This window comes from Acyrthosiphon pisum, chromosome A3 (genome assembly GCF_005508785.2).
Source record: "Acyrthosiphon pisum isolate AL4f chromosome A3, pea_aphid_22Mar2018_4r6ur, whole genome shotgun sequence".
NCBI lineage: Eukaryota > Metazoa > Arthropoda > Insecta > Hemiptera > Aphididae > Acyrthosiphon > Acyrthosiphon pisum.
In genome coordinates this window covers 17,707,666-17,731,005 of record NC_042496.1, presented here as the reverse complement: position 1 = coordinate 17,731,005, position 23,340 = coordinate 17,707,666, and the positions used below count along the sequence as shown (strand labels likewise).

General features: G+C 30.6%; 3 protein-coding genes across 7 annotated transcripts in view; 1 reads left to right on the top strand and 2 right to left on the bottom strand.

Annotated features, from left to right (window-relative positions):
* The window catches only part of LOC100161881 (probable cytochrome P450 49a1), a 3,866-nt gene extending 2,032 nt beyond the window's left edge, over positions 1-1,834 (bottom strand). The window contains exons 1-3 of one of the 2 annotated variants that reach the window (XM_029491267.1): positions 1,312-1,834; positions 966-1,188; positions 661-886 (exon numbers count right to left, since the gene is read on the bottom strand). In XM_029491267.1, coding sequence (XP_029347127.1) covers positions 661-886; positions 966-1,059 — 320 coding nt within the window. In that variant the 5' untranslated portion in view covers positions 1,060-1,188; positions 1,312-1,834. The remainder of the gene's footprint in view (positions 1-660; positions 887-965; positions 1,189-1,311) is intronic. The other variant, XM_008180104.3, reaches the window with a different exon arrangement.
* A 34-nt stretch (positions 1,835-1,868) lies between these two features.
* On the top strand, positions 1,869-6,849 carry LOC100165366 (serine/arginine-rich splicing factor 3-like). Of its 4 annotated transcripts, none has more exons than XR_001678721.2 (5): positions 1,869-2,198; positions 5,083-5,308; positions 5,381-5,551; positions 5,928-6,271; positions 6,445-6,849. XR_001678721.2 is itself a non-coding variant. In XM_008180098.3 (4 exons), the coding sequence occupies exons 2-4, from the start codon at positions 5,103-5,105 to the stop codon at positions 6,536-6,538; spliced, it is 471 nt and encodes a 156-aa protein (XP_008178320.1). In that variant the 5' UTR covers positions 1,870-2,198; positions 5,083-5,102; the 3' UTR covers positions 6,539-6,849.
* A 1,851-nt stretch (positions 6,850-8,700) lies between these two features.
* On the bottom strand, positions 8,701-23,078 carry LOC100570876 (nose resistant to fluoxetine protein 6-like). The gene is made up of 12 exons (XM_008180130.3): positions 22,424-23,078; positions 17,882-18,102; positions 17,451-17,659; positions 15,161-15,255; positions 14,880-15,079; positions 13,588-13,751; positions 13,334-13,502; positions 12,041-12,376; positions 9,915-10,104; positions 9,486-9,628; positions 9,267-9,375; positions 8,701-9,183 (listed from the first exon to the last, which is right to left on the bottom strand). Exons 1-12 carry the CDS (start codon positions 22,791-22,793, stop codon positions 9,092-9,094), a joined length of 2,298 nt encoding a protein of 765 aa, XP_008178352.2. The 5' UTR covers positions 22,794-23,078; the 3' UTR covers positions 8,701-9,091.
* Positions 23,079-23,340: the final 262 nt, after the last annotated feature.

The window sequence follows — 23,340 nt, the reverse complement described above, 5'->3', positions numbered from 1 at the left end:
CATAATCTTACCTTTAAATTTTATAAGAGGTCAATTCACTCTAATTTTAAACCAACCGAGCTACAGGTGTTTTGCTGAGCGTAAAATATGCTATGTTATGCACTTGTAATACGGAGACAACACATGCGGGTATCTCGCCCTCTTAAGTCACAATATTTATTATTCTATCGGCACGTATTTTTGTTGCATGTCTACCATATAAAATATTATTGTAATCAAACATTGTCTCTAATACACAAAACAAATCTTCTCTATATGTATAATAATTGTTTACATTTGTATAATATTTGTTTACATACCCTTGAACTCTAACTACTGTTCTGTGAAAAGAATTCATAATTAGGACCAAAAGTATAATCAACACATATTTTTTTTTCATCATAAACTTGTTAAACCTTTAACTTGATTACTTGAAAGTTAAATAACAAAGTCAGACAGATAATTTTTAAAATTAAATTAACTAATTTTTATGTTATAAACCTTGATATTTAATATTATGTAATATCATAATAAATTATAACAACTTATAAGTCATACAGTTCTGAAAAAATTATTATTTACTCAAAAATGTGGTAAAAACAATGTTATATTACATTATTACAATTACCTACCTAGATATTTTTAATTCTTTATAATGTTATACATGTATAAACTTATTACTCAGATACTAATCCTCCAGTGCCAAATGGTTTTTTTCTGAGTAGGTTTAAAGCTGGAAATATGGGTCTTGCCGGATGCTTGCCTTCATGAGCAAACAATGTTTTGGCCTCTTCCACTCTTGTGGTGACAACCATTGTCTTGCCACCCAACATCAGTTTAAACACTGGGCCCAACATACGTTCTATGTCACCCATAGCTTCCGTCAAATGTTGAGAGTCATAAGGACCTTTTTTATTTAATAAAAAAATTTGATTTATTCAGAATTCAATAAATAAGGCGAATAAACCAGTATAAATAATGCATACCGATTTTTGGAATGAATAAATGCGTGTGGCCCAGTAGAGGCCATCTTTTTGGCTCAGGTATACTACTAAACGGCTTGAACTGACGGAAAGTCATGACTACTGACTATTTATGGTCCAGGTAGACTGTGTACAAAAAATCAGACTGGCCGTATACATTTAGTGGTATCGAGTTTAGTAATTTATCTGCATTCAATTTTTCAATAATATGGTAATTCATAGAAATCTGTTCAAAGTACATAATATATACATTATGTACATACTATTAACATTTTTTTTATAACTTTTCTATGTAAATTACACCATTACACATGAATATGAAATACCTAATGTGATATACGAACATTACCTTATTATATTTTATATTATGTTTATGTCTTATGTTCTGTAATAGCATGACTCAGTAAGTAGAACGACTGTATTAGCGTATTTTCGTGGCTCGTTACGTTTAATAATATAATATAAAGAATAAACATTAAACACGACTAAAGAGATTATAATATAGATCACAATATCATTCGCATAATCGCATCGGATATTACTTCATTCGTATATCGTAAATCGTAATCTAATCTGTGGTTTTTTTTTTTTATAGTGTGGTTGTATCTATCATTAATTTATAATTATAAATGATAGATAAATTTATCTATCACTTTATTATAATATATAATTAAATGAATGCATTCATGTGAAATTGTGAAATGTGTATCCTGGAATCGAGATTCGGGCCGTTGTCCGTTGATAAAAAAAGTAAACAACTACAGGTAGTTGTTATTATTTTGAAATGTCTCGCGCGACGTTGCTGGGCACACCGGTCGTTTTGCTTCCATACCGTGCGACACTGACATGACACCGGCAACGTCGCACCGTCGCGTCCGGGTCCGTCATCCATTTTGTTTACATATTATCGTCGTTTTCCACCATTTCAGCGCCGCCGACCACTGCAAACGGGGTCCTCTACGGCTCTACTCCAACTCCCCTAGCAGCCGATGACACGGCCGCTGCGTGAGCGTTTTGTCATTTGTTTTCGTTAGTCGTTCTCTTTGCTTTTTCCCACCGTTGTAATCTACGTAGTAGAACACGTTGACGACGATATCGCATCGGGCTTGCAGTTAGTCACGTAACAAACGAGTACCGGTTTTTTAAATTTTCAAGTTTTCACATTCTTGTCGCCGCAGCAGGAGTACAAGCAAGTGTACGCCGCCCACACGATTCGCCGAAATATAATTTTGAAACGTGAGTATTTACCGTCAACATCGCAAGCAAAAGCGACAATTAATTATATTAATAATGAATAATACTGTATTGCAACTCAATTTTACCGAAAATCGTTGCCGGTATAGTTAGTAATAAGTTGGTCGCAGCAATCGACAAAAGGGATGAACGACTCTGCGCCGCCGCCGCTTGATCTTCCTTTGCGGGGCGGACATTTTTTTTTGCCTGATTTCATAATGTTACTTCAGAAAGCGGTTTTTGTCTTCGAATCCCTAATACCTAATCACTGCCTAATAAATATATCGATATTTTTTCTGTTGTTTTTGTGTGTTGTCGCAATAGAGATATTTTATGTTCCGATGGTTTAAATCTTGAAAATTCTCTCCGCGTGACAATCTGTTTACGCTCTGTTTACGCAATTGATGTGAGACGTCATTTTTCCCCTCTGTTCCGTTATTAGCTTTTTGCCAGTTTTAATTGATGTGCGTCAAATCCCCCAATTATTTGTATAGGTAGGTATGTTTATCATATTCAGTGAAAATTATGTGGGAAAATGATTTACATTTATGATACTAATGTAATACTTATTTGCATCATAGTGTCTAGATATTTAATATTAGGGAATTAATTTATAGTAGGTACCTACCAATATCAGTTAACGATACCTAATATAATTTTTTTTTTTAAACTTATAATTGTTGCATGACATTAACATTTTTTAAATTATAATTTTCAAGTCCTTTTTTGATTTGCATTGGTAATTAAACTATAATTGTAATTACTTACAACATCTTGCGATATTAAAAGTCTAACAGAGTATCACTTCAAAACAAGCTTCATAATTGGTTTAAAAATTGTTATGTAAAATTAATTTAAAGACTTAATTATATAAAGGAATAAAAAATGCCTTGTTGTTTTAGTTAACATTTAACAATAAGTTGTTTCATTTAATATTTTTAGATTGAAATATTTTACAATAATTAATAATAAATTGTACCTACCTACTACCTATATTAATATACCCATAGTTTGTTTCTAAATTTGAAATGTTTTATTAGGTAATGAGTTTTTTACAATTTGAAGTAAGTAATACTACCTATAATTAAAATAATAAATAAACTACAAAAAGTTATATATAGGCGCCATTGTACCAAATTATTATAAATATTACACATTTAATTATGGTAAAAATGGTAGGTATTAAGTTTGTATTGTGTATTTGTATCTATTATGTATTGTAGAAAATAGCATTTGTAAACATTTATATAAAGTTAGTACTAAATGCTATTATTTGTTAGTTGCATAATGAATCTATTAATAAGACGTTATATTTACAATTTTAGTTTTTTTTTTATTTATAAATAACATTGTTTATTTGTTATTATCCTTTCAGATCATTAGAAGAAACTAATATTATTCCTAAGATACTATTAATGTATAACATTTTTCAAGGTTAATGTTTTGTTTTATCTGAGTTTTTGTTAGGCAATTGAATTTTTTTTTTAACAAATGGAATTGTGATAAAAAATAAAAACAGAACATTTATTAGAAAAATATTTTTATCCTGGTATCTAACTCTTACCAGCTAAGTGTTATTGTCATAAATCATAATTATAATGTTTATCATCGGTATTTTTTACAGGGACTTACATTCAAATTAATTGGTATCCATAACACCCCTTAAACAATCAAACACTCTAAATCCATATAACTGATTCTTTTTCCAAATCTTTTATATTACAAATTTCATATGATATGCATATTTATATTTATATTTTGTGGTAATAATTGTTTAGATGAATAATAACAATATCTAGGTGTTAGGTAATTATTTAATATTTCTTATTATCAACTTATTTAACATTGATGCAATATGCTTAGTTTCATCCATCCATTGAGTAGTATTATTAATCAGTTATATTTCATGTGTTGAAAATTAGGTAGGTATATAATTTTTTTATATTAAGTATTTTCTGAACTAGTTAATACCAGTATTTTAATAATACTTAAGACCATCCAATTCTATAATTAAATTTGTTTAGCATACATCTAGGCACGAAAAATCTTAATAAATATTTTGGGCCCTGGTTTTTACATTGTTCAAACTTTTCTATTTGGAGACTGTTTTTTTGCAATTTTTTTTCCGTTTTAACGTATGTACTTCGCATGCTGAAAATGATGGGAAAGTCAGATTCGGTTGGACTTCATTTTAAAATTATAGTATTTTCATATACATCCACCTTGGCCATTTGCTCGCTCGGGCAATTAAAATCCACCACTAAATTTTTACCATAGAACAATATAGAAGCGAAATTCGATCTACTGATTGGGGTCTTGGTTATCTATGATCTGAAGTCTGAAAGTACGAAAAACATCAAAACGGTTCCACGCACCAATAGATGTTAGACCTATTGTTACCATTATTATGAAAATGGTTCCAAGACTGGCGGGATATGCTATGCAGGGTCGGCTTGTTTACCATTCCCTATTTCACGTATTCCATACCCCCAGGAGACCGTGTTCAAGGCCACAATTGCCTGATCCGGCCAATTCATGGAGTTTCATACTCCTGTTTTTACTTCATCGTTTTCAACATGCTTAAATACGTTAATACAAAAAAAAAAGGGTATTCGGTAAAACAAATATACCCATCATTGTTGGTATTAGAAATAAACCTATACCAATGGCTAATATGAAATTTTAATTGAAGTAGGTATTAGTTTTAGATGAAATTTCTGTATTCAGTAGTACATATTATTTAATTAGGTTCTGTAATTTCTCAATTAAAAATGCCTTTTATGAATCTACCTATTTAATATTTATTTATTATAAGTATATTTTATAAGTAGACATTTAATATTTATCAATAAGTTAATTGTTAAATAATTTTTTTTTGTGTTTGTAGTTGTCAAGACTTAAAGAAACATGTCTCATCGTGACTGGGATCAATCATGCAAAGTGTACATTGGTAATTTGGGGCAAAATGGTACTAAACATGAAATTGAAGCATCATTCACAAAGTATGGTCCATTGAAAAATACTTGGATTGCTAGAAATCCACCTGGATTTGCTTTTGTTGAATTTGAAGATCCTAGGGATGCTGAAGATGCAGTCAGGGGACTTGACGGAACGTAAGTAAAAAAATATGATATACCTAGTTAAAACTGTTTCAAATACCTATAATAATAAGTTAAATTTTTTAGCCGCATCTGTGGAGTACGTGTGCGTGTTGAAATGTCTAGCAATAGACCTCGCGGTGGACGCGATGGTCGTGGTGGTGGTGGAGGTGGCGATCGCAGAGGAGGTGGTGGTGGCGGAGGAGGTGGTGGATACAACAGAGGTCCTCCACGCTACAATGATAGGTATAATGACAGGTAACATTTTATTAATCTATTATTAACTTGGAATTTATGTTTTAATTTGAGTTTCGTTTGAACAGTGGGTTCAGTATACTTTTCAGATAATTTTTTTAACATAAAAAACCATTAATTAATTAATTATAATCATAGAAAATAATTCAATTAATTTTGAATTCCTGTTGATCATTAACAATTATGCTAATAATTTGACTTTTTATTTCATTGATTTTTTGAAATTATATTTTTCATTTATTTCCTTGTCCTACCTTGTTCTGGTAAGTTTGTTTTTTTATGAGGTTCACTTCTCTTGGGAAAATAATTTTTTTTGTTAATTTGTTTTTTCTAATTGGGCTTTAATTGGATCTTTTTTTATTTTTGGGATAATTTACAGGAAAAGGATCATTGGTTTTCGCCCATACTAAAAAAATTTATCATCCCATCTTATAAAAAAATCTCACACTGACAATATGACTTGACCAACAATTTTCGTACTTCGCTCCATCAATTCTACCGAATTGAAATACCGTAACGTGTTATTTAACATCATGCGGGTGGAAACAGCCTATTCTACACTATTCTACAATATTCTTCCAACGCCTCTACCCTACGATCAACTCTTCACAAGCACTTGTATGCTTTCTTGGCTGTTTTAACGTCTCCACTCACACTCTCCATCTAAACAACATATGGTATTATTTATTCTTTCATTGAAAATTGAGAGTTGTAAGTTAAAAGGTATTTAGTTTTTTGTTTTGTTTTTTTAAACAATTACCTATGACATGTTTTTTATAAATATTTTTAATAGGTGCTGTGATAAGTAAGTATAATTAATATTCCCCTGTGAGGAATGGATATGGTTATAGTATGTGTTATTATTATGATATATAACTATTTAAATTGTATTTTAGATCACGATCGCGATCTCCTAAACGCCGTGCACCGCCTTCACGGTCACGTTCAAGGAGCTACTCACCAAGACAACGCCGTACGTCACATTCCTAAGATAATAATTATAAACAACGATGATACAGGTTCCATTTAATATGAACTTTAGTACGCCCCAATTTATTATTGTTCCCTAAATATAAAACTTCAATATTTTCTGTTAGAATTCTACAGAAATCTTAATGATTTTTTTTTTTTTTTAATGATCTAATTTGTAATTTTTTTTACTCAAGATCACTTGGTATCTCCAAAAGATCACATCAAATTTGATAGCTTTATAATAAGTTGACTTTTGTAAGTTATTTTTATTCATTGTACCTACCATTAGTTTGGTTTACTTAAAATATACAATACTCTTAGATAAATAATTTGACTATTTTTTAGTTTTATGGAATGTCTGTGTTAGTCCTGAACTCCTGATACATAATTAGTAGGTAATTACTTATCTAATGCTTCCTGAGTTCCTGACCATATTTAAAATTGTACATACCTTTGAACAATTATTTAATGGAATTAGTAATTTATCTTTTATAATATTTAAATAAATTGGCTATCTCAGATTTTAAAAAATGAAAATAAACATTCTGTGTTCCAGGGTAAAGTAATCAAAAAATTATACCTAAAATAAAAATGTATAATAATTAATTAATTTTGGTAATAAACTAAAGACCAGTCATAAAATAATTAAATCCATTATTTAATTTACTAAGATTTTATTATTTACAAAATTACATTCTTATCATGAATTAAATAAATAGGTGGTTGTTAATATACTTAAAAAAATCAATATTAATTGAGATATTGTTCACAATCATAGTAATGTAGTAATCGTAAAATCAAAATTACAAGAACTATTCAAATTCTAAGTTAGGTAAAGTCTATTAAATTAGTTCTCTACATTCATTAACCAGTATAAGTAAATGTGTACTTTTAAAGGGTGTGTACCAGTTGCCCTCGGCAGCTGTTAAAAAAATGTACAGGTTGCCCTCAACGTATTTATTATACAATAATAATACAATATAACGATTACAGAATAAATACAATATTAATAATAAATTGTTATTACAACTAACATAATTTATAAATTATAATTTTAACACATTGAGGGACATTTACTATTTTTTTTAAATTCCCAAAACCGGCCAATATAACACTTTTTTTGTTACTGCTGTGGCAGTAATGAAATTGTTACTGTTCTAGCAGTAGTGTGTACGTACATAGAAACTACTATGTAACGCTGTAGGTACAACTAATATTGTTCTGTGATTACTCAACACATTATGTACTGCAAATCAGCTTATCGGTGTTAATAAAATAAACGACAAATGAATGAATAAACCAAAAATCTTAAAATAGAACATTTATTATTAATTAATTTTATTATATTAATTATAATTTCCTTTGAAATATGTCAGTACCCTAATATTTAAAGCAACACAATGCAGCAGTTTAATGTCTATCATTTGATACCGGTGAAAATATTACTACTGTAGCTGTGATGACATAATATACAATTCTTCAATTTACTGCTATTGCGGTAATGCTACTCCACATAACATTTTCGTAATACTGCTATTGTCCGTCAATGTGTTAACATTTTCTCATTTTTTGTTTTTGACAAATATCGTACTTGTTATAATTATTGTATTCGTTTTATTATATGAACTTTTTTTTTTATAAATTTACACAACATTTATACTACCTTACCTATTTTACATACGTTTTGGTATTATAATATATGGTGTATATAATATGTTGAGATCAACTAGTGCATTTCACACTAGGAATTTTGAGAATTAGTATAAAAATGATAACTTTTGGGGCACAGCCCCATTTAGATCTGGATATGCATAGTATTGGAGCAACCTTGTTCACTGTGTCAGTAATATTATCCAAATGGTTAATTTATGTACATTTTACCTCATTTAAATGTAGTAAAATAAATAACTGTTCAGACTATTCTTAAGCCCAATACACATTCAAGTGCCAACTTTTTAATATGATACAATTAAAATTTGGTTAACAAATATTTCTGTTGCTGAGATAAACTTAAAATTATAATTGAATATAATAAATATATATTATATAAATAATGTATTGATATCTTACATAGATATTTAATGCAGTGGTGTATATTATTTACCATAGATTAATAAAAAAAAATACTAAATAGATATTATATATTTATTTTGTACAATAGATAGGTAGGTTATAGACAAATAATATGTGTATTGAAAATTAAATTGTTTTTGGTTAATTAAACAATGGCAGTTATATATATATATAATAACAAGTATTTCTTTTGATAGTGAAGGTAAAGATTTGTTAAAGGTATTTCTTACAAATAAATGGAAAATTATCAATTAAGATAAAAACATTGGTATATTATATAATTATATAGGTATATTATATTATAAACATTATATTAATGTTATACTATGCTTAGTAGTTAGTAGTCTTAATTCTAGTTTTTACACGAAATTATGTTCAAATGGATAATTAAAAAAATATATAGTATGAGTAGGTAAAAGAAGATAATATGAAATAAAAACGTGGAGGAACTGACGTTCCATGCAAGTTAAAATCTTAAATGTTATTGTCGTAACTGGACTACGGAGCTGTCATTTGTTTAAATTTTTCTGGTTTTACGTTAATATTGCTTATTTTTGTCGTTATGTCGTTTACATAACGAGATTTATTACCTGAAAATTAAAATTCGTTTATCTTATTTGGTAATTATAGGTACTGTTTTATTAAAATCAATAAGAACTGCTTGTATATAAACCTTGATTGAAGAAAATTTTTTCCAATCCGATTATGGGCGATTCGTAGAGTAATGTCAGACAGAAAGCCGCCAGGAACGATAAGGTGATGTCTCCAAGCGACAACCACACCTACAATGACGATAACAATAATAATTTCAAAGCGAGTTTTAGAATATCTTCAGACTTCAGGTCGAATATAATATAATAATAATGTGGTATCAATTATCGGTAATATTTACTAGGTTATAGATGGACGCGTGAAACGGTGTCCGAATGGAGCCGACTGTATACAACTGGAGTCCACCGTGGCACAAGAATGCGCAGTACGTCAATCGACTCAGTGTTATTACTGGTTTCCAGCACAGGATGGGTTCGATAAAACCTATTGTAATATGCGGACTCATTAGAAAACTAATAATTAATAGCCTCTGATATGGTCATTGGAGCAACGAGGGGGGGGGGGGTGCTTTGGGTCCTTAGCACCCCCTTAAAAAAATCTTTAGCTGTTAGGTCCTATTGAGTCACAAAAAAACCTGGCTCTTAAGCACCCCTTAGTTCGAATGTCTAGTTGCGCCAATGACTATGGTAGTCTATAATACAAAGTGGCAATAGGTATGCACTTTGCCGGGTAAACACTAAATATAATTTGTTGGACTTATTGTTTTTACCTCCGTTACCGGTGGACACTGCGATGATTGTCCAACTGACGCCTGCTGCCCATGTGATGCGGTACAGTGCGCCGTACAGAGCGGCAACAAATGCATCGTACTTGTAGTTGGGCTTGTAGAACCACCAGGCCGAGAAAAGCGTTCCGAATATGAGGACTATCGAAACGATCCAACTTGACCATACCACGTACTGATTGATAAACAGTTCAAACAAAGCATTTAATCATATTAACACTATTACCATTTACCACCAATAACTAAAAAGTAAATGTTATATAATATATACGTAAATAGTAGTACGTCTTATTGGAAGGACGTAAGGTTAATTGGCACAATGATCACGATACATCGGAATAATAATTATTGGATGATGCTCAGTAAAAGGGATTAAATCGATACCTAATTTTGGCAATTTTTCGATTATTACGCCGTGCTATCTTGTAGATAATGACGTTCTACCTAGTACCTACGCAGTTTTTATTACAAAAATACATAATCTCAATTGTTAAGAATGGCGTCTACATCAATTTTTTTTATAGCTATCGTTTATAGTTAGATCATTGATAACGTGTTATAAAATGTTTTTCTCAGTTTATTTCATATATTATTATATATGTATTAGAAAACGTAAAAAAATGTCTATAGTACCTAATTATAAACATTTGATATGATGTTAGATGACAGGTGTGATGTAGGTACTCACGAGTGGCGCAAGGGCAGCCCGCAAAATGTTGGTGCACTCCAACACCGCTCATAAAAACTTTTAAAACTTTTAATACTTATAACTAATTATAACTATACTATCTTCCTAATTCAAAATTGTTTAGAAAAAAATTCTGCTGTGGAATAGGAAATTAAAAGCACATGTTTTGTAATTGAACAAGTACCTATAACGATAGAAAATATTAAATAATATTATTTTTTCTACAATAATATTGTGTTGTAATAAAATATAACTAAGTACACAAAAATAAATTGTTTTTAAACACCTAGTTTGACCGAAAAAATTTTTTTAGTGAGACTAATTATTTTGTATAATATTATAAGTACCTACCCGATATTATAGTAGGTACCTATTGATATAAAAATACCCTATTCGCGTACGTGTGCCCAGCATGTTATGTTTGTATCCACTAATTTCTAAAATTTTTTTCATATTTTATATTATTTATAGTCACCTATACATTTTGAATTTTGCTTCAAAGTATTTATGTTCCAACAAGAAAATTATTAGAAATTCCAACAATAAAATGGTTATCGATTTCATCGGTAGCTAGGTAATTGTGATAAGAATAACTTTTTATAGGATTCATCTCAACACAGTTATTTTAATACAATTTAGTTTATTATTATGATTTGTGTTGTCCCCCCCTCCATTAGTGACTGACTGTATAATTATAATTATCTATGATACAAGAGGTTTTTTTTTACTAGTCATTTTATGAGTAGGCTCCTGCCTAATTGATATCAATTGTAGTTATATAATATGCTGCTACACGCTATTCCACTAATATAACATTCAATAAAGAATATTTTTTAAACAAGGGAAAGTTAGTTAATTATTTATAAAATAAAATTAACTTATAAGGAAGGTACACGTATTTTAACTAATTCTAATAGACGAACGAAAAAAGCTAAAGAAAATTAATGAGTCTATATGACCTTGGTTCAATTGTATGCTTATGAGTTATGAGGTATGAACTAGATTATATTTTAAACGAATAATTTCCAAGGAAGCGCACTTGATTCGACGAGATTAGGTTTTTGATTCTACAACAAATAGGTAAGTAGTTACAAAAAAAACTGAAAAACTGATTGTATCAGTTCCAAAACAAGTATAATGTGCTAAATATCGTCTATAGAAGGAGAATTTTTTGGTTGTTATTGATCTAGGAAAATGTCTTAAACAAAACAAAATATTATTTTTTGTGAGTTCGATTGTTGGCACCCAATAATGGCCTCGTTATACATTCCGTCATTCCGATGTAGCATGCAGAGAAGTATTTTAAGATAATGTAAAAACGACTGACAACTATACATGTCTACATCTAGGGGTTTGTTACTCTTGTCTGTGTGCCTATAAATAGAATAGTAGGTATACGTTATCACGATGAATAGGTACGCACTTTGTTGATTTTGTAGGATGTGTTTTTCATCTTGTGCCGTACCAAGCCCGTCATCATGCCGACATAGTATGGCGTGGCTCTCGTGTGCGTCGGTATGTAGAGGCTGCGGAATGTTTTGTTGGCGATGGGATTTCGCAGTGTCTTGATGTGCACCAACAGGAAAGCGTCCAGTTTCCCCGAATACGTGACGTAGAAAGTAGTGAAAATCGATGCGGCCAATATGAGTGCCAACACAGAGTTTCCGATTTTCGGTCTGTGGTACAAAAGACTGACGATGATCGGGGCTGTCAGGAACAAGTGCGTGTCACATGCGATGTACCAAGACTGTATCATGCACTGCGTGGTGGACGAGGTAAAAATTAATTTTTCATACCTTAGGTCAATCGTCAATATATACATAAACATAATATTATATAGATATATCTATAGGTATTATGTATGGGTGGAGATCGGGAGAAATGGATTACCCCGATGTAGCTGAATATTGGTTCCTGCTTTTCGCAGTAAGATGGCCAAGTACCCAAATTTCCATTCCCGTTTTTACAGTCTATCAGAACTGTGAATTTAGAAGTATTAATAACAGGAAGTTAAAAAATAAAATAATAATTAATAAACTGAATTTAAAATTTAATATAGTTGAGGTGATAATTTGAAGCAAAATTTCTTCAAATATTTTAACCGTACAAATTCCCATTGACGTAGTCTGTCATTGAATTTTTCAAGTATGATTTTATTTGTAAAAAAATGCGCTTAAAATTGGAAATTTTATAGTAAAGTTTGGTAAGATGTCTGAACAGAAATGGGAACTAATTCAGCTCATCAAATAAAATACATATTATTTTTTTTTAAACGGGAAGTGTGAACCAATTCAGTACCAGCTGGTACCACATAATATACATTGGCACACTCGCCTACTCAAATAATTCCAAGCACACGAAAATAAATAATTTCCACGTTCAATTCATATTGTTATTTAATAATAAATTATGTAATATTGGAATTATATGGTGTATTGTTAATTTAAAATTATTATTCTATTTGGCCTGTTTTTGAAGTTAATGGTTTTATCTTTGGTCGACCCATCTCATCCAAATAATAAAAATATTTTATTTAATATTAAAGATATCAAAAAAAGCCGCGGTGAATCAGTATACAGATGTTTGAAACATTAGAAGAATGGAGTTGTGCAAATGTTTGCCTATTTAAATTTAAAAAAAAATCAAGCCCTTAAAATATTTCGAACTATCCGCCAACGGTTACCAACTATACGGTTTTACTTTTTTGTACACTGACCAATTTTTGCGGTTTGATGTAGTTATTTATGTAGAGTATGTTGGTCCACCAGCTTTCGTGGCACCTCTCCACTTCCAAGCCCACTTTCTCGTTCCACAGAGGTCCTGATCCTATTTTTATAAACATCGTACAGTAAAATCCAATCACTATTGCGTAAACTGGTGTCAACCTATCAAGTAAATAATATGTTTGCTTAGTTATTAACATTTTCCACTGTTCATTCCATATATTATATCGATAATTATTGTTGTTACCTCACATAACGGTGTATGTAAAAAAGCGGTATTTGAAAAGCTTTTGGGTTCTTTTGGATGTGTTCCAATAGTAAGTAACATGCAAGGAAGCCACTTATTATGAAAAATGTATCCACTAGTATGGGTCCGTTAAGTATGACCATGGCTTCAAGTTTGCTATAAAACTAAACCAAAAGGCAAAAATCATGTTTTAGTTTTACATAATATTTTTTTTTTTCATTGTCTCCTTGTGGTTGGTATATAGATGGTAAAGATATATCCAAAAGAAATTCTCAAATAATTGTAGGTTTTTTTCAGGTGGACATTAATTTCAGGGAATGTATAATGTAGTAGTATGTATGTTATAGTGTTAAATGTTGATATTTTTAGCTACTGTATATTTATTGTTTGGTACCTTTATTCTGTTATTGTAATTCAAAAATAAAGAAAATATAATTTTCAAAATTAAATTAACATTCAGCAGTGTTCAATTTTTAATCTCAAGGAGTGCGCATTGAAACATTTGAAATTTTAAACATATATATTAATATTATTATTATTATCATCATCATCGTTTTTAGGGTTCCGTAGCAAAAAACGGAACCCTTACAAATTCGTCATGTCCGTCTGTCTGTCCGTCCGGATGTCACAGACTCTCCGAAACTATAAGAACTATACTGTTGAAACTTGTTAAGAAGATGTATTCTGTGAACTGCATTAAGATTTTCACACAAAAATAGAAAAAAAAAATAAATTTTGGGGGTTCCCCATACTTAGAACTGAAACTCAAAAAATTTGACTTTTGTACATAATTATATTAGTTAGTTAATTCTAATGACGAACAAACCGTTTCAGTTGTTGTACTGTATTTAAGACTCTGCTGAGTTCTTTAAAATGTCGAAGATAGCACAAGTGTACCATTATTGCAATATAAGAATTTTTATAGGTTACTTTATCATAATTCATAAATATTAAATCATTATCAACTAACATATTTTATTGGTATATATAACTTATATAAATTATAGCTATGTAAAAAAATGCAATAGATGTAAAATGTATATATTTAATATGTTATTTCATTGAAATTAGGTTGTAGGTATTATTTTTAGTATGTAAATGTTGTGTCTATTATGTAATGTAACTCTCTACCACTATCACAAGCATTGTGCTTAAAAAGGAGGTAGATACTTTATTGTAAATATTTTAATAATATGTAAATCATCTTATTTATATTTTAAAATAAAATTATTTATAAAAAAAAAAAATATTATAATTATTTGATAATTAGGAATTAAAAATAGTTTACTTACGTATTCAATAAAATTGGTGTTCATTATTGGAGAGCCTAAAGAGAACATAAAACGATGCCCTACAATAATGAAACACATCGATATAAATTTCAGTCCATGAATGCATTCTAGGTTGTCTGATGTCTTCGGGAAAGTAAGCAACTTGCGAACGTTTTTCGATAATGAAAACGACTGGAGTATGAGATGTTTTTTCGATTTTTCTATAATATGGATAACAAATAACGATTCAGCGTATTTGGTACATACTACTTGCATACAAATATTATTTTACAGGGACTTACCGGAAAACTTAAAATGCTCGAATGAAGACATTGAAGTAAACAAGTCATAATAGGTACTCATACCAATGAAAACTAAGGAGACTCCAATTATTGACCTGAACAAATAAACAATCTTTGTAAAATTAGAGTAAAATATTTTCGTATTATATTATAGTATCGCGTTATAATATTATAGTCATCAACTGATCAAATAATCCCTCACAATAGTTGGGCATAAAATTAATTTGTCATTATATCTGTTCTATATTAGATTTTCACGAATAATCCTCTACACAATATTATCCAGGCGTGTTAATAATAAATTCAAAATTGACACGTACGATTCATATCAAGCTGAAAACGATTGCGTATGGTTTACCAACTAATCAGAGGATATCCGAATATTTTAAAATTACCCAAAATAAAACAAATCTGTGCAGTGAAATTATTGTAATAGCACGTGCACAAAATCGCAGCCGAGACGGCAAGGTTTTTTCCGTTTAGTTGGCTGCATATGGTTAATAAAGATTAAGCTAAGCTAGTGCGTACTTAATAGCTATTAATAATTATTTTAACACGATTAATGAAGTCCGAAAATTAACGACTGCTTTTTTTTTTTTATATATTACAAGACGATTTTTTATATCTCGAAAGACATAAGCGACGAACAAGAAAAGTATAATATAAATCGCTACGTTATTTTATCAGCGATTTATCATTTCTACAAAGCCTGTAATAACAATATATTGCATTTACATTGTATACAGTTATTCAAGATGGAACGGAGAACAAACAGCTGATTCAGTGTAACTGTGGGCATTTGGTAATGATACGCGTAGGGGATTGAAAACGGTGATTTTCCGTCACAATATGTCGATCACACTATAGCGATGTAGGAATATAGACGTAGGTACGTGATCCTGAAAACAGATTTAAATTTGTTTTGGACTTTACTGGGAATAGACTCTCAAATTTTCGTTTCTCTTGCCCTAAGATTACCAATATAAATTATATATTTTAAATGTAATAGTTCCAATAAATTCGTCCAATTTATTTTAGTGTAAATTTAAATTAAATAAAAAATGTGGAAAAGTCGATATCAAGTAGACTTCACAAACAATTCAAATCTGTTATCACAATATTTTTATTGCATTTATTGGACTTTTAATAGAACACGTTTAACTTCCTGTTTAGCCTTGTATTAACGTAGGCGACAAACGGCCACTTGCGATTGCCATAAAAAAAATAGAGATAATAATTTATTATTAATATAACAATAATAATAATTAATAAAATATAATGTAATAATTATAGACGTATATGAGTGGTATGTCATTTAAGAGAAACAAATATTTTGTGTTTCTTCGATAAGACCAGTGGTTGATTTTTGGGGGGGAGCAGGAGGGTGGAGTTCCCCTTCTTTTTAAATTTTTTTTTTAGTGTACCTCTAAACCTCTTCTATTTATTTGAAACGGAACGCTGGAAACACAACATAAGCTAGTGAATTTGTAAATCGTGATTTCCTGATGTGAAATTTACTTAATAGGTATTATTCCAATATTTTATATTGTTATTATATTTTAATATAGCCTGTAAGTTTAATTAATGTTATAAATTACAACAAAATAACTAAAATCGTTATTTTTATTTTTATTCGTTTCTATTGTGATTTGTGATGAACAAAGCATTAGAAATTAAAATTTTTAGCGGTTTTTTGTAATTTGTTGGTGATTTTTCCCGTGGCATTAAATAACTATTGAGAAAATCGAAAAATGACCTGCCTAAAATACCATCTTGATCCAATTTGCTAAAATATAAGGTAGTATATGTTTAAATCCAAGCACTCCTTCTAGTAGAAATTTTGTTTACAGGATAAAAAAAAAAAAAAAAAATAAAAACACTATTGTAAAACCACTAGATCCCTCGCTCCGCTCAGAATCTAAAATAATAAATAAGTGTTTTTCTTTCTATATGCATTTGTCAAATAAATGTAATATTGTTTTGGTGTGTTTGGTTGATGGGTGGAGAGGGTGGTGCGGAGGGCTTGCCCTCCACGGCAATGTGACGGTCAATTTTGTGTGGTACGCTCGTTTATCTAACATCAGCAAAGTCCCCCTTCTTTTTTATTTCAAAATCAACCTCTGGATAAGACAGTGTCCTAAAATCATGTAAAAAAAACTACACATTCGATGATCGTATCCTGTCAGATAGCTTATTATACCAACTCGTCCGTGCAGGTTACCTTGCGTCGCATTAAAAACACAATATTATAATAATATTATTTATCTAATATTTTATCAATAGCACGTACAAAAATGTATAATCTCCCCAGGTCCACGGTAATGCAGTATTCGTCTGACACTTGACGGTCCCGATGCTGGTCGTTATTTTTTTTCGAGGGATATCCCGCAGGATACCTTCCATGTGTTTCGACACGTCTCCACTGTTGCACGTGTGTGGTACACAGTAAGCTATGTAAATTCGGTTCCGCATACTTTTGTTCGGGTCGAATGCTAATTCCTGAAAAAAAGCACGGGAAAGGGGAGATATAATATTTTGTTTGACTGATCGAAAGCTCTATATTGTACTGAAAAAAATCGTATCGTTTATTGTATAGGTAGGCATATACAACTAAAGCCGAATAAATTCGTTTTTTAATGTGTAATTGTTTTTGACTTTTGGATACCTACCTACCTACGCGTTTATCCTAAGAAAAAAAAAATGGTTGATATCTTGACTTACCTGCAGTGTATCCCACGAGGATTCATTAAAAACGTGTTTACGTGATCTAAATTTGGAATGAGGTATGGGATTTATTTCGATTTCTACCAGACAGTATTGTCCTTGGATATAATCATCGCGCTTAAATACTTCGACGTCGACGCACTCATCAAAGTTCCCAAGATTGTACGTAGATCCGTCAAACCAACCAGTCGGTATAAATTTAGCAGACGCGTCAAACACTAAAAGTAAATAGTAAACACGGTATATAGGTCAATAATATAATTTAAATATTGTAGGAATATCGTCGATGTAAATTATGTACTTATTATTTGAAAATAATTCGTTATGACGTAATAGTTACGTCGTACGCACACGCATTAATGCATTATGACCAGTGGCAACACTATTATATTTTTCTTTAAGTTAAACGTACACATAGTCGTGTACTATTATATTACCTATTATCGATTACCAAAACAATTTGGTTTTATTTATTATTTAATGATTTATTTATGAGATGAGCTTATAGTATAATATTATTTCCTTGTACAAAGAAATAATACCTAACGTGATCATAATATACAGAAAGTCAATATCGACATGACGCATTCTTCTGTCGCGTATGTAGGTAATGAAATATTATTTTAGCGAACAGTCTGTAATCTATTTATGGTAGGCCCGGTCGCGGTGTTGCGTTTATGGGGGTGATGAGGGTGATATATCATCCCCCGGAGCCTGTTTTTTTTTACTCGTCTGAAATTAAATAATATTTTGAAACTCGGCAACTGCCAATTTTATTATTACGTTACCATAGTGATTTTGTATGTAGGACGTAGGTGTAACACCACAATCTATATATATATATTTTGTAATATCCTATAGATACACACACGCCTACATCGGCTATTTATGGCTATATATATATGTTCGGGATAGTATAAATCGCAATATGGTAATCGTATAATCTAATCTTAATAGTCTCCCAATGCATGATTATTTTTTGAAGAAAATCCTTCCGTCAAAGCATGTTGAATTTTGTCTATATGATATCTACCTATAAGGTACCTACCTATTTATAAGTAGTATGTGATTACCTGAATCATACTATAGTAGTTTTTAAATGTTTTGATCAAGTTATAAGAGATTTATGTAGTAGGTACATAAGATAGTTTTAGATACTTTTGGGAATTTGCGTACAAATAACAACGGTCAACGGTAATTATTAAAATAGGCAATCTGTGCCTAGCGTTATGACTTATGATAACTTATGATATTCGATGTTTATCAGCTATTATTGTAAAATATATACCTACTATACCCTAACTAGGTACTATACTATACTGCAGTCTTAACAATAATAATAAATAATAACTATTACTACAGTGAAACTTCCATACCTATCACGAAATGTTCTGGTTAGCGAAATATTTTTGAAAACCAAAACAAATTAGAACCAAATTTATTCAATTCTATTTAACGATATTCTATATAACACGAATTTTATGTTGCCTGTGATAGTGTGAGACTTAGTTAAATGGATGTTTCATTAGTAATTACATAATACTCTACAGTGGCGTACACACGGGGCCGGGTGTTCAAACACTTTGATCACCCTTCCCCTCTGGTATTTTTTTACTAGTCTATACGTATAGATTGTAATATATACATAAATTAATAAAATTAAAAAATATTTTCATATATAATATAACTGTTTGTATCCCCCCTATTGAAAACATTTGTGTACGCCACTGATGCAGTCATACTCTTTGTTGTATGCAATTTGTTGTAATTTATTATTTTAATAGTATGATGGCCATCATCCAAGTTGCCAAAATGAAATAATGTGGTAGAATCACTACCTACTGATGAACAGAAAACCGGAAGTACAATCGACGAAGTGGTCGCTAAGATTACCAGGCGGAATGTGACGAATCATTGGAAAATGGAATTGTTGCGTGTTAATCGATGAAGCAATATAAGCAATATAACGAGTGACAGGATGATAATACTCTGGGTCGCGAAAATCAATGCGTCTGATCTGTACGTACTACAGCGGTACAGACGTATTTCCTCCAATCTCACTGACTTGAAATAACCAATCATTATTAATCAACGAAGTTATTATTAATTAAAAGTATTTATCAAGCAGAATTGTAGGGTATTTTTATATTTCGATTATTGTTAGGTATATTGTTTATCAAGAATAGAGGATCTAGCAATGAACAATATTATTATAAAATATAATAATAATTAATATCGATTATTATTCATCATTTATCACTGCAACGTCGGCAACCGCGGAACCCTCTCGACGCCAACTTATTATTTTGTTGTTGTTTTAGCTATTACCTTAGTTACAATAAATTATTGTAATTAAATCAGCATGTTTAGTCTTTTTCATCCCGAAAAGTTATTTATACCTATCATGGGCTATGTATAAAATGATTTAAATTGAAAAATGTATCACAAATCATAATAATACATAACACTGGTGCTCATTAAGACATAACATGCAGACTTGTGAGTTTCAGTTTTATTTAACTACCACTACTATTTTAGAACGGGCAACGGCCTCTAGTAAACCGAAGTTATATGACATGAAATGTGTTTCTAGTATCTAAATATAGAACTTAATTCATAAATATCAGCATGGTCGTTACATATTAGAAAGTTTACGATAAGGCTCTAAGTTATCACAATTAATGATAATTACATAGGTATATCTTATCAATTACACAAAGTGCAATATTATGAGCAAGACTAAGATAAAAATGTTGCTGATCCTATGTTTGCTAATAGTAAGCTCAGTGAACTGATAAATTTAGTGTATTTTAGATTCTTTCACAAAAATTTATATATAAATGGTTATATTTATGGCATTCTCATTTTAACGAAAACGATTTTGGTTATTTGCATTTGCAGGTTGAATATATGTATAGGGTAACTATAGTCATTTTTTAGAGAAGACATGAATTTTATGAATTCCAACAAAATTATGATTATTAAATTTAGTCTTTGAATAACAATGATTTTTAAATTTTACTTTTAAGACATATTATACATATAATACATAATTATTGTTAGATACCTTTATAACAAAATTGTTTTATATTTGTTTTTGATTTTCAAATTTTAAGCATCTTAATTTTTCTTCACATTTGTAAAATGTAGAATTTGTAACATTTTTCTCACAGCTTTTTGTGTGTTTAGTGAGTGCAGTTAATAGTTATAAATTATAATTATGTTGTTGTTGTTGATATTTTGAACATTTTTAAAATAAACAATAATATTTATGATATTATGCTTATGACATGCCAGTCATAAGAGATTATATTTGTTTAGTTTTCACGCCAGTGGCGTGTAACATAGGGTCCAATTGCTGTTCTGGCAACACCTTAAATGTGGGTGCAGGGTGGGTGTTGATAGAAGAAAAATAAGACATTTTATAGGTCGGTATAACAAGAGTTAGGTTGAGTGGTATACCATAGCCGGTAGGTCGTAGGTCACCTAAAATTAGTTGAGCAACACCAATTTTTTTTATGTTACACGCGCCACTGTATTCACGCAATACTCTATAACAATATATATTATTTGTCTGAAATATTATATATTTAATCCAGTGAAATTTTTTTTAAAATATTTTTTATCTAGAACTGTTTAAAATTTAAATATATTTGACGAATTTGAAGAATGTATGCAGGAGATTTAAGTTTTAAACAAATTTTATGGAGGTCTCCCTTTTTTTAAAAAAAAAGGCTTTTAAAAATAGACAGTCAAATAGGTACTCTATGTTTTAATATATTTTTGTTTCCTTTATCATTGCCTATAATGCAATAAAATGCAATTATACATAGACAAAATATATTACATGTAATTAAATGTTCACAATAATCTAATCATTTTATAATTATTTCATTAATCGAACATTATTTCTAAAACAGCAACAAATCAATGATTTGCTTTTAGTTGTTATAATGTTATTGTAGACACTTTTAATAATATTTAAAACATTTTTATTCCCGAGATGAGACGAGTAGATCCATTGATAATATAACTATTGGTTAAAAAAATAGACTCAATAGAATCAAATTTATAAATAATTTAAAAATAACATAACAAATCGATCCAATATTACACGTTTACATGTAAAGGATGTAAAGTGATAGAGCGTCGGGATTACTTTTTGTTTTATTTTCTTTGGGTGGGAGGGTTGTGAAAGGTGTTAAGTTCCAATAAGATTGATCTCTGTATATGAGCGAGATAGGTAGGTACTCTATTTCTATTTATGCTCCTCTCCTTCCTATATATATGACAGTTTTGAATGACTTTTGTCCTACTATAATGATATAAATATATTATAATAATATATTGTACACTATTACAGTGTACATAAAATTATACCGCATCGACGTAAATACATCATTTATTATTATAATATAAATAATACTCAATAATATTATAATATTATTCCTATAATATAGGCATATTATAATATGCATAATGTATTATATTTATAATAATTTTAGGTCTTGGTTTATTTTAATGCGTTATGTGGCTCACTTTTTGTCGCCCAAAGCTGAAAGTCGTCGAGTTGCGTCAGATACACGGCGGTGTGCTTGTAGCATTGCGTGTGCACATCGGCCGAAGTGACGAACGGCAGGAACTTGGACACGATGTTCGAAGTGCGCTCCAGTAATCGTTGCACTTCCGTCCGGTTTCCGTCGTCCGGGGGCTGGATTGCGAAGCTGCTGCCGTCCCGCAGTCCGTCCGACCGGAAGTACTGGTCTTGGTGTACGTATGGTGGGTAGTTCGTGGCGGTCACTGATTGCGCTGCCCGACAGTAGTTACAGTTGTTGTCGAACGATCCGATCAACGCGACGATGACCATCAGACGGCACGTAATCACATCCGTGCAGCGGCTCTTCGACATTTTTCGCGGGACGATCGTTACAGCATTACGGCAGTACGGTTGAGCGCCGTTCGGTACTGACCGCGGGCAAAGAAACAGAATAAAAGTGTACTGTTAAAAGTCTATAACTCCAATAAGAAGTTATGGTATTTCGTTTTGGCGAAACAATAACAAGGAACCGAATTCGAATTTGTTTGGACTGCGTCGCAAAACAAACACCTATGCAAAAACACACGTACTCGAAATAATACCAGCCAGGAGTGTGTAATTAAAAAATATATATTCATCATCCGGTCGTGCTGTATACCTGTATATTGCTGCAGAGGGACCGTGGTGGAGGTAATTGAACTGTCTGCCAGTAAATATAATAATACATATACCTACGTACACGGGTACGCGATATATTGTTATATACTATATTTATCTATATATATATATATATAATACCCATATTATAGGCGTGTAGAAAAGTTGTACCATAGTATAATAACGTCCTGAAAATTCGTATTGGCTGTGAAGTATGTTGTAAAAATTATAATAATATACTATGTTGAACGTACTTATATAG

Bases quoted from the DNA above. Each gene is read 5' to 3' on its own strand.
- LOC100165366 (XM_008180098.3), top strand. From the start codon at position 5,103: ATGTCTCATCGTGACTGGGATCAATCATGCAAAGTGTACATTGGTAAT. The intron at 5,309-5,380 runs GTAAGTAAAAAA...TAAATTTTTTAG, and splicing joins GTCAGGGGACTTGACGGAAC to CCGCATCTGTGGAGTACGTG. The intron at 5,552-6,444 runs GTAACATTTTAT...ATTGTATTTTAG, and splicing joins AATGATAGGTATAATGACAG to ATCACGATCGCGATCTCCTA.
- LOC100570876 (XM_008180130.3), bottom strand. From the start codon at position 22,793: ATGTCGAAGAGCCGCTGCACGGATGTGATTACGTGCCGTCTGATGGTC. The intron at 17,660-17,881 runs GTAAGTCAAGAT...GCTTTTTTTCAG, and splicing joins CCTCGTGGGATACACTGCAG to GAATTAGCATTCGACCCGAA. The intron at 15,080-15,160 runs GTAAGTCCCTGT...TCCATATTATAG, and splicing joins CGAGCATTTTAAGTTTTCCG to AAAAATCGAAAAAACATCTC.